General features: G+C 35.7%; 2 protein-coding genes and 3 pseudogenes across 5 annotated transcripts, besides 8 other annotated features; 2 read left to right on the plus strand and 3 right to left on the minus strand.

Annotated features, from left to right (window-relative positions):
• Window positions 1-11,964: part of a mobile genetic element that runs on past both edges of the window.
• On the plus strand, window positions 1,546-3,718 carry TVAGG3_0324390 (annotated as a pseudogene). The gene has a single exon. A coding segment is annotated over exon 1 (2,173 nt).
• Window positions 3,965-4,629: a terminal%2Cinverted (terminal inverted repeat of Maverick-1C transposon ID:TVAGG3_0324400).
• Window positions 3,965-11,964: part of a mobile genetic element that runs on past the window's edge.
• Window positions 5,006-5,070: a mobile genetic element.
• Window positions 5,191-5,299: a mobile genetic element.
• Window positions 5,693-5,807: a mobile genetic element.
• Window positions 5,942-6,050: a mobile genetic element.
• Window positions 6,193-6,301: a mobile genetic element.
• TVAGG3_0324460 lies at window positions 6,391-6,835 on the minus strand (annotated as a pseudogene). Its single transcript has one exon. A coding segment is annotated over exon 1 (445 nt).
• Window positions 8,467-8,902, minus strand: TVAGG3_0324470 (annotated as a pseudogene). Its single transcript has one exon. A coding segment is annotated over exon 1 (436 nt).
• Window positions 8,948-9,220, plus strand: TVAGG3_0324480 (uncharacterized protein; the record flags this gene model as incomplete). Its single annotated transcript, XM_051230241.1, has 1 exon — window positions 8,948-9,220. The coding sequence occupies one exon, from the start codon at window positions 8,948-8,950 to the stop codon at window positions 9,218-9,220; it is 273 nt and encodes a 90-aa protein (XP_051099971.1).
• TVAGG3_0324490 (organellar and viral DNA polymerase type B) lies at window positions 10,536-11,290 on the minus strand (the record flags this gene model as incomplete). The annotated part of the gene is made up of 1 exon (XM_051230242.1): window positions 10,536-11,290. A coding segment is annotated over one exon (755 nt), but the record flags the coding sequence as incomplete, so codon positions are not given.

The following is an 11,964-nucleotide window of genomic DNA, read 5'->3' on the forward strand; positions in this document are numbered from 1 at the left end:
CATCAAACAGCAACAACCAAAGTTCATGACCTAATACATAACATTCATACTTTATATTTTTAGCTCTGAGTTCTCTTGTAAGCTGTTGCATTTAATATTTTCTAAAAAGTCAACTTCAACAGTCATTCGCACTGGTGCCTTCAGTTCTACAGGCTCGCCTTGAAAGTCAACTAGTCTAAATTGCATGTCTTTCAAATTATGAGGACTAATGCGAACCCATTTACCTAAATGAGTTGCTATGACAGGAACGTTTGGAATGAACATTGAATTGACTGCATAACAGAAGGATTATATTCTACTGAACCTTTACTATTAACTCCTGAAATGCCTGTGACATTAGCTATTTTTGACTCAATGTACAAACAATTACCATAACATACGTATGGAACAGATTTCATCTCAATCGTTTTGTCAACACTTTTCAAAGGAAATGTCATATGGTATGCACCCAGAAGCAATTGAACTCTATGACTCATTCTTGGTATCTTAAACTCTTTCTTGCTACTGAACTTCAATGTTCCCTCAGAAGAGAGTTCGACATCTATGTTGTCAATAGTTTCTTCATTTATGAGAGTACCTATGACTCCAGCAATTTTATCTATTCTATACCCAGCTCTGTTAGGAAATGTTATAACACTTCTTTTGTCATCTATTTCAATCTCTATGAAATCTGTTTCATCTGTTATGACAAAAGTTGCGATAGTATTGAAGTCAACAACTCTGAAAGCAAGCGCTTCATTCTGAAGACCTAAGTTTGTTTGTAGCTTTACTGTCCCGTATTCGTTTGGGTCTGTACTTTGCAAATAGAACAACATTTTATTCTCATTAAAATATGACTATTGCTGCATATGCGTATGAAACAAATGAAGCAAGAAGAGCACATGAACTAGTAAACGAAAACTCAACTTTAACCATTGAAGGCAATGATTTAGTCATTGACGATGGAAAAACTAAAAAAGTCATTGATTTCGATACTTTTAACACTTATGACCCATTCATTACAATAAGTAAAGTTCCTATCATAAATGATGGAACGGTGCAATATATAAATTCTACAGTAGATGCCTCATTAGTGAAAGTACTGAATGTTCTCATTGAATTGTTAAAGAGCTTTCGATTTGACGACAACATTAAATGCCTAAAGAATTTAGTCATGAATGAGAAACAAATTCTCGGCGTTGCTGGTAGCAGTAATGATGTACACCTTATGACATTAGAATATTATAACGAACATAAAGATGAACTGAAAGGAGAGAAGGGTGACACCGGACCTCAAGGACCACAAGGAATACAAGGAATACAAGGAATACAAGGACCTCAAGGCGAAAACGGTTTGGATGGTGTAGATGGAAAGGATGGAAAAACTGCTAAATCATGGATATGGAACCTTATAAATACTGGTTTAACAGCTGCTTCATATGGAGTTCTTCAATACCAAATCGGAAAGATATGGCGGTACTTGGTGAAGAAGTTTTAGATGACGTTAAAAATGCTTTGAACTTCATTTCAAATGGTTCGGATACTATTAAAACTTTATCTGGTTGGATGCAAGAAACAAGGAGTCAAATAGATACTGTAAGACGTATAGCAAACAATGCACGTACGGGATTGGATACTTTACGAGAAGCACAAAATACACTAAAGGAAGCAAATGATATTCTTGGCTCAGTATCAGACATGCATGAAGATTGGCTTAAAGGTATTGACAAATCTTTAAAAAATCACAGTCAGTCTATTGCTGACTACAAGAAAAGTATAGATTTTTTACATAGTGCTATGGACGTACATGATGGAAACATAAGGAACTTACTTAATGCTAACAATAACTTACCAGGAACTATTAAAGCATTTATAAAGTCCTTTGTAAAACCTGGTGCTCTAACATTTAGGTCTTTGAGAGCAAGAGCATTGAAGTCAAGAGATGCAGAAACTCCAACAGAACCTACAGAAGGAACTGAAACAACAGAAACTCCAGAAGAACCACCAAAACCAACAGCTAATGAAATATTGTTCGAATATTTTCCAAGGTACTCTGTTCTCATTGCATACATTCAAGAAATACTTAAGAAAGCAGACTTGACTTTAGGAGATGATGAAAGTTCTGTATATCTTTCGTTCCAGTTTCAAATAGCAGAACTTTTGAGACAGATATGCTTAATGTATGACAACATCTCTGATTTCACAAGATATGATGACGACCATGACCCCGAACACGGTGAAGAAGAAGTTTTACAAACATCCATTAAGACAGGAAAGGTTTTAACTCAAAGTCTCATTATTGACACCAAAGATGGCGAAGTGGACGTTCTTCAAGAGCTGAAGAAAAATACTTCTGAAGGAGGTGGTGGTAGGCATGAACTTGAAATAAATGAGATAGAAGAGAAATTAGCCGAAAAAGCAGATAAAAACCATGTTCATTATATAAGTTCAGACGAACAGATTATAACGGACTACCATGGATATTTAACACAGGAATGAACAAATAAGCACTGAAGATGTTAATGAAAGAAGATATAAATTCATTCGTGCTAAAGGTTATGACATACACTGCACTGTACAGTATGACACAGGTAAAGCACCAGAAGCATTTGGTTATAACAATGAAATTTATGCTTCATACTTCTTTGTTAACGGTGTATTAGTTGAACCAAGATTTACATTGAGAGTTAAGTCAAAAATAACGTTTGAAGATGCTATTAAAAGTAAAGCTGACAAAGATGAACTTGACGCAACGAACAAAGTTTTGAAATCTCATAAACACAATATCTCCGATATAAATGAACTTCAAGCTACATTAGACAGTAAAGCCGACAAGAACCATACACATAAATCCTTCACTACTGTTAGAGCAGACGACATAATATTGAACTATACCCTTGGTTCAAGTGCACCTTTAGAGAATCCAAGTACAAGCGTAAAAGATACACTAAACTCCTTAAATAACAAATGTATGAACATTGAAGGTCATGCCAGAAACTTTGAAGCACATGAACTACCAACAATGTTAGATAATAAAGCTGACAAGAACCATACACATAAATCCTTCACTACTGTTGCTATAGAAAGTATTGAAGGAACGGTTGGCGGAACTGGTGGGGATGCATTATATTATAAACCTCCTAACTTTCCAGAAGGTTTAACATCGGATAAAAACATAACAACGATGAGATACATTAGATGTAGAGATGTTTATGTCATGGAGGATGAAAATAAAGTTAAATTCACTGCTCAAGATTTATATGACAAGAAAGCTGACAAAACAGAGCTTCAAACATTAAAGACTGAAATACTTCAAACATTATATCCTATAGGCTCTATTTATACGTCAATGAACTCAACAAATCCAGCAAGTGTTTTAGGTTTTGGTACGTGGGAACAGATTGTAGATAAATTCCTCTATTGTGCGAACTCTTCAAAGCAAACAGGAGGTTCGAAGAAAATTAAAGAAGCAAACCTTCCACCGCACACTCATACAGGAACGACAAACTTTTCTGGCGACCATAGTCACTCATTAAGAGACCACCCATTATACAACTCAGAGTATGAAGCTGGCCATGACGTTTTATCTCCATCTTATAACAATGCAGCAAAAAAGATTTTTCGACCAACTGAACCAGGAGGAAATCATTCACACACTTTCACAACAAATCCAACAGGCTCGGGTGCAGATTACATGCCACCATTTGTGACTGTATTTGCATGGTACCGCGTTCAATGAACGCGCTTGAGCCTGCTTTGCGGGCTTACCGTCTTGAATAAAATCTTTATTTTTACATAAATGAGCTTGAAAGAAGTATTCGAACAACATCCATGGAGGTCATTTAAGAAGTTCAATGAAGCTGCAAAGAGTTGGGGATTTACTAACAGAGCTGAAGTGAAAAGGTTCTTTAACAAAAATGTTGTACATCAAACAAAAATAAATCCTTACGACTACTTTTTACCAATTTACTCCAACACTCCTGACAGTTAGTATACAAGTGTTGGGTACTGAGGCACTGCGCGCCTCCGTACACCACTTAACCTTAAATATTTACAAAACCGTTAACGTATATTTTACAACATGAACGCAAAAACTAACTTAATCTTAAATATTTACAAAACCGCCACCCACTTCACTTCACTAACGAACTCACTAATGTAAAAATAAACGTTCTCACTATCATTCTCACTAACGACTTCACTAATGTTCTCATAAATTTTCCTCAATATCTTCATCATCAGTGTTAACCCTATTGTAGTCATACTTGAAGCCATAAACTTTCTCTAACTTCTTAACGTACAATTTACATAACTTACCTTCGTCATCGTATGGTTTAATGATATAACTATTTCTATCTTTATACACAGTCAATGAAAAGTCAACTGGTCTCGGATGTATTTGAAAGAACATGTTATGCTCAGGAAGGAAGAATAAATGTTTAAATGTATGTTTGTTATATGTTTTGATTTGTATGAGTTGCTTTTGTTCTGTCATTTATATAAAAATAAACGTTCTCGCTAAATAATAAAATAAACTTAAAAATAAACGTTGTCAGAGGTGAAAAAATAAATTTAGGTGAAGTGGTGAAATCTCACCTCTTTTTTCACCTCTTTTTTCACCCGTTGAATTCATTACTTTATAACTCTCTTCCTTTCTCCAACTCTTCTAACTTCTTCTTAAGTTCAGCAATGTTGTCCTCATGAAGTTTAATCTTCCTTAATATACCTTCTCTATCTAATGGTTGCTTTATCTTTCTAAACTGAACTCTACCATCCTTCATAGTATGAACGTAAAAACCTTCTGGAACCGCTCCTGATTTAATGTATTCTACCAAAAATTTTTGTTTCATTGCTTCAGTGACTTTAGTCGTCATTTTACTCTAAATAAAATGTTCAAATAAAATAAAACTAACATTATTTTTTCAGTAAGGAAACGCAGGAGTTTTACGATTTATTTGAGGAGTAGGTTCTGGTTTAAATGTTGGAGTCGGTTTTGGAGTTGACTTTTGAACAGGAGTTTGTACTTTCATGTTATATACGAAAACGATAAAAACGGTTTGACAGAAAAGTGACAACTTTACGTGTCAAAAATATAAAAAGTGATATTTTATTCATCATTATCTTCTTCATAATTTATTTCATATTCTTCGTCTTACCAACAAAAGATGGGAATGTGAACAATTGCGGGCAATTTTTAGCCATTTTGGCTTGGAACTAGAGCCTGCGAGGTACATGGATAGTATCAGTACCTCACAGGCTCTAGTTCTCTATATGGCGCCGAGAAATTTTGGTGAAATGTGGTCGCATTTCACCAAAATTTTTTCGGCGCCATAGGATGAATTGGAGGGTGAGAGATATTATTTCATACAATACTACTCTCACCCTCCAATTCCCAGCCAAAATGGCTAAAAATTGCCCGCAATGTGAACAATTGCGGGCAATTTTTAGCCATTTTGGCTTGGAACTAGAGCCTGCGAGGTACATGGATAGTATCAGTACCTCACAGGCTCTAGTTCTCTATATGGCGCCGAGAAAATTTTGGTGAAATGTGGTCGCATTCTCACCAAAAGTTTTTTCGGCGCCATAGGATGAATTGGAGGTGAGAGATATTATTTCATACAATACTACTCTCACCCTCCAATTCCCAGCCAAAATGGCTAAAAATTGCCCGCAATGTGAACAATTGCGGGCAATTTTTAGCCATTTTGGCTTGGAACTAGAGCCTGCGAGGTACATGGATAGTATCAGTACCTCACAGGCTCTAGTTCTCTATATGGCGCCGAGAAATTTTGGTGAAATGTGGTCGCATTTCACCAAAATTTTTCGGCGCCATAGGATGAATTGGAGGGTGAGAGATATTATTTCATACAATACTACTCTCACCCTCCAATTCCCAGCCAAAATGGCTAAAAATTGCCCGCAATGTGAACAATTGCGGGCAATTTTTAGCCATTTTGGCTTGGAACTAGAGCCTGCGAGGTACATGGATAGTATCAGTACCTCACAGGCTCTAGTTCTCTATATGGCGCCGAGAAATTTTGGTGAAATGTGGTCGCATTTCACCAAAATTTTTTCGGCGCCATAGGATGAATTGGAGGGTGAGAGATATTATTTCATACAATACTACTCTCACCCTCCAATTCCCAGCCAAAAATGGCTAAAAATTGCCCGCAATGTGAACAATTGCGGGCAATTTTTAGCCATTTTGGCTTGGAACTAGAGCCTGCGAGGTACATGGATAGTATCAGTACCTCACAGGCTCTAGTTCTCTATATGGCGCCGAGAAATTTTGGTGAAATGTGGTCGCATTTCACCAAAATTTTTTCGGCGCCATAGGATGAATTGGAGGGTGAGAGATATTATTTCATACAATACTACTCTCACCCTCAATTTTAATTACTTAAACTCATTCTATTTTTTTGACATGTAAATGTCACTTTTACTGAGATCTGACACAATGTCAGATCTCTTTTTTTCGTATATAAGATTCATAGGTTCAGGAGTCATTGAAGGTGTTGTTTGTGAAGGCGTTGGTTTTGACGTTGGTTTTGGCGATGGTGTCGGAGTTTGTTCAAATTCAGCTACTTCAGTATTATTTATAACATTTGCTTTGTTTCTTTTCAACATCATTACTGCTCCTGCTGTAGCTAGCAAACCTAGTGGGAGACCATATCTTATATAAGGACTTGACCAAATGCTATTTTTGACAGGAGCTGGTGGAACACCTAACCTTGGTGAGACTGCTCTTTGCCATTGTGCAGCTCGTAAGAAATATTCAATAGGTGCTCCATAATCGTTTTGGTAAAGTTTGTTTCACAGATGGTGAAGGTTCACGAGAGCTTGATGAAGAACTCATTTATAAGCTTTAAAAATAAACGTTCATCCTTTATTCCTCACTGTCGTCCGCTGCTAAGTTATAGTCGTCAAGTCTTATTATTGGTATGCCTGACTGTCTTACTTGTATTGCAAAGCAACAATCCCTCATAAATCCAATAAGTGGCTTTGGTACATTTTCTGTTGCTAGTTCAATAGGTCCTTTAACAGACAATTTGTATGTTATTGGAGCAGTAGATGTTTGACCTTGCTGGAAGCAAAAGTCCACTTCAGTTGGAAAACCACATAAGAAATGTGTGTTGTCATAGCTATCCCATTTATGTTCCACACTACCATCATCCACCAATGACCTCATAACATCTTCATTAAATCCAATCATATCATTGTTTGTATTGCAAGCGTTCGCAACCATTTCATAAAATACAGGTCCATATGTTTTTCAGGTTCTGCAGGCATATTTCCATAAGCTCCCATGGAAAGCTGAAGATATTTAAACTTAGGGTTCTCAAAATTAACATAATAGTTGTCTTTCTTTCTAAATAGTGCCCAAATACTTTTAACATTAATAGGCGTATAAGCTGCTGTAAATGTTGCACTTGAACTATCTGTATTCTTTGAGAATGAACCATCCATAGGAATCCAATCCATAACTTTAACAGGAAAACATAAAGCCTCGTTTGTATAATGTTCTACAAGTTCTGTATAAATGTTAGGGTCTAAAGAGAATGACTTTGGATGAATAAAACATTCATTAAAATCCATCTTTGTTCGAAATAGTTGCTGGGTTACAGTTGTAATAGTAACTGTTCCACTAGCTTCAGTTGCACTCGTTATCATAGTGAATGGTTCATTCCATGGAACAAATTTATTTGTCGGTGGATTTGAACCTGAAGCAAATGCAACTTTAAGAGTTGGATTGAAAGCAATGATATCATTTACAGATATAGATGTGCATTGTAAGGCGTCGCTACTGAACTTTACTTTAAGCTGAATGTTTCCTGCAAAAGCTGGAATAAATCGAATAGGTTCTAATGGAAGGAATCTTCTAACAGGAATTCTTAAACGAAGCTTAAAATCAAATGATTTTCCTGCTGTAATTGGACCACCAACAATTTGTCCTGTTCTGCATGTTCCCGAATGACTCCATACATCTTTATGTCGAGTCTTTGAAAAAACATCGACTTTCTTTATTTGTTCGGTAGTTTGTGAGTTTGAAGTTATATATGCTTCTTCTCTTGCGTTGTCTTGAGAATATACGATACGACCATTTGCAAGGATTTGATATCCAGCAACTGCATAGAAAGCGTCATCGAAACCAATCCAAAATCCTGGTGGGTTTGTTTTATTGGAACCTGAACCAATTTCTTTATCTACAATAAATTGACCTTCCATTTTATACGTAATGAATGTATTGTAAAGGTCCAACATATTTTCACCAGGAGGTGAGAGATTGAATGTTACCCATGTGTTATCTTTAGCAGTTCCAGGTTGTGATGGAATCTTTGCGTCAGAATATTTTCTATTAGTGTCACCAATTTGAACTGCATTGTCTATGATATCGAAATATGAGCGAATCTGATGAATATGCTCTGCTGGAGTAAATTCGTTTAACTGTTCGTTCTGCATGTATTTACTTCAGATAAAAATATCTATTTACTTCATTATTCTCACTCTTCTTCTTGGTATTCGTGGTGGAAGTTGTTTCTTGACATTTTCAATGAACTGTACATTCTCTTTTGTCTCGACTTCTTTCACTGGTGGGTCAGGGTTCTTTGACTCGGTTTGCTTTTCAATGAAATTCACGAACTTTGCAATAAGCTCTTGGTTCGTTATTGAAAGTACATCTGGCTTCTTTTCTTCTTGTTCTTTTGGTGGCTCAGTTTGTACAGAAGGTTTTATATGGGCTTCGTGGGCTTCGCCCTTGCCATGCACACTTAATGTTGTCGCTCTCTGTATTCGCTAATGGAACCTTTCTTTTTCTTACATATATTTTACCATCTTTACTCTGACTTACATAATAGAAAGGATGTTGTATTCCTCTGGCGTCATTTAATATAATAGACTCTCGTTCTGATTTTGACAAGCTCATTTTACATCGGTTAAAGTTTTAATTTAGTTTTTTATCTACAGTCAAATGACTCAGTCAAATCCTACGGACAAGACCCAAGGGGTCATAGATGTTGAAGCATTGAAGAAAGAAATTCGTGAACAAATTTTATCCGAACTGAAGGAACAAAAACCAGAACAAAAGCCAGAGAGACCAAAGAGAAAACTTAGTGAAAAACAACTAGCTGCATTAGCTGCTGGAAGACAGAAGAACCCACGTTTGCTGGCGAAAAAAGCTAGAGAAGAAGCAAAAGCAAAGGAAGAACAAAAAGCAAAGGAAGCTGAAGCAAAGAAAGAGTAAATGGTTTATTTTTATCCAAACTAAATGTATAGACAAATACCTTTATCTGTTGCGTTCAGTAGTGAAAACCCTGACGTCAAAATAAAGGGGAACAGAGTAACGTTTAAGTTTCCAACAGACTGGATTGTGAACATAAATGAAGAGAAGTACATTGGCATAACATCTATGTATATAACACGTGCTTTCAGAAAGGTTGACTTTATACTTCAAGTCGAGATAGAAAATGACGAACAGTCTTTAAGCGCCCAAAACATTCACATATACAAATACTTTAAAGACGATACAACATTGTTGCAATGTATGATTTCATTTAATGAGATGTTCGAGAAAAAGTTCAATATTGAAGTACAAACTTTACAGCCTTTACGTGAGTTTCTTGCACAACTGAAAGAAGAAGGTAGTCAGCCACAACTTATAGACTTTCATTATGAATTTAATGAAAATGAAGATGGAACTCATGACTGTCAGTTTGTTATATATTCACCATTCAATGAAGTCGCTAAAAAGAAAGAAAATCCATTACGTATAAGGTTTCAAATCTCTGAACCCAATGAAGACTTCAAGAATGTTTTCAATTATGATGCAATACTTCCGAGGAAAAATGAATTTTCAAAGATTGTAACACCTGGCATTTGGGATAGAAAGCAAGCTATATTATATTCAAACTTAAGTAAGGGAGTTGAAAATGAGTTCATTGGTCATACAAGAACTTCACCACTGTCAAATCCTAAGTATTACAAGCTTACTGGCTTCAATCGTGAGTTTTGGATAGACATGTTCTCCACTCATGACCATAAGTGCCCAGTGTTCTTACCTCCAGATGGGAAAGATTGTTTATACATTGAAGCACAATTGTTAAACTCTACAATAGCTGTATTGTAAATGACCACATAGGCTTCGCCCATGCCGCTAGCGGCTTATTTTTATCACAAATGACCTCATTGCTGACAAAAATAAATGACCTCAGAACTTCAACTTACGAATAAAGCTTGTTTTAGTCGTTATTGAAAAGTTGAACTTTTCAGCAAAGCAAGGTTGACATGACTTACATAAGTCGAATGCAATCTCTTGACCATCATAAAGTGCTTTGTAAAGTTTCATTAAACTGAACTCAGAGTCTTTGTCATATGTTCCAACAGGTATGTGAATGTTCTTATCTTCATTGTAATAGCATTGTATAGCTTCAGGAAACATTTCATTAGCGGTTAAAGCAATAACATCTTGCTTCACGCCTTTCATTCTGCAGTGAAATGCAACTTCATTTAAATCATTCGTGAGTAAGTCTATGTAGGTCTTCTTTCCACAGAAAATACTTTTATAAGCTAAACTTTGTTTTCCAGGTGTTATTTCTGCAAAGTCGCTATGAAATTGACCAAGGTTCTTTCCTATAAGTTCTCTACCGTATCTCTTCTTAAACTCTGCTGCAAGCTTTGGGATGTCTTCATTATATAAGTGCATACTGTCGGTATCCTGGTAAAATATTTGAAGACCCATGTCCTCTGCAGTACAGAATACTTCATTCATAATACGTTTTGACATAGACAGAATATTAACACCAAGTGGACAGAAGTTAAAGTGTCTGCAAATGCTTTTCGTTAGCTTGAAAATAGTTTTATCTGAACCATCCAAACCTTCGAACTTCACTATATGGTTGTAATTTCTTATAGCATATCTTATAGCATCTTTGTCATCTACTATGGTTATTTTTGACTCAATAGGAGATAGAATAGTTTTGCCATAAATGCTGTTCAGAATGAGTTTTATAATTTCTTGTAAGGGGTTTTCTTCTTTCTTATACTTTAACCTTAACTCAAACAACTTCTTTACTTCATCTCTTATTCTCATATCTCTGTTTCCATCGTAATAGTATCCTTGCAACACTTCACATTTGACACCTTGATATTTTATGAGGTCTTGTAATGTTATATGGTCAACATACATGAGACAGCAAGTGTTTGAACTTCTTGGAACGTTAAGTTCTGGATTTAGTTCAGGGTCGCAAACTATTAAATGAAAGTGTCTGGGTATACCAATCTCTGTTATCTTAATGAGAACAAAGAAGCCAGACATAAACTTTTCACCAATGGGTTCCTTTTGGTCATCATCGAATAAATGTCTCATGAGATACTCTGTGTTTAACATTTCTTCCTTCAATACTTTTGGAATACCTTCTAAAGTATAAAGTCTTGCTATAGCTGAAGGATATAATGAAACAGTGTCGAAGTCAGCAATGAGTTTCTTTTTGCTCTTTTGTTTCATGTTATCTGACAACATACATCTTCCACCTTGAATGCATCTCGAAATAAATTCTCTTGGTTTATTTGAGAGGTCATAAAGATTTCCATTCGGGAAGTATACTCTGTTCTCAAACAATTTGTTAGCAATTGAACAAATACTAACGTAGTCATAAACGTTTAAATCAAACTCTTTCAATAAGTCATTGCGGAACTTTACAAAACCTTCTCTTAAAATTCTTACATCTTGTTTGCAGTAAAACGTGCTATATTTTTCTAAGTCGAAGTGGTTCTCATCTATTCTGCAACCTTTGATGGAATCTATGTTTTTCATAAATGTATCTGCATCCCGGATAAACTTACATGCTTCAGAAATGACACCAGTTCTGTTGTCATTTGCTAACAAAACACTGCTGTAGTAGTTATATGGAAATACTTCTTTCGGTCCTGTTTGTAAGTTAAACATAGCAGGAAATAGTTTAAGCTTCTTATTTATAACACTGTAAGAGT

The sequence above is a fragment of the Trichomonas vaginalis genome, chromosome V, assembly GCF_026262505.1.
Source record: "Trichomonas vaginalis G3 chromosome V, whole genome shotgun sequence".
Taxonomy (NCBI): Eukaryota; Parabasalia; order Trichomonadida; family Trichomonadidae; genus Trichomonas; species Trichomonas vaginalis.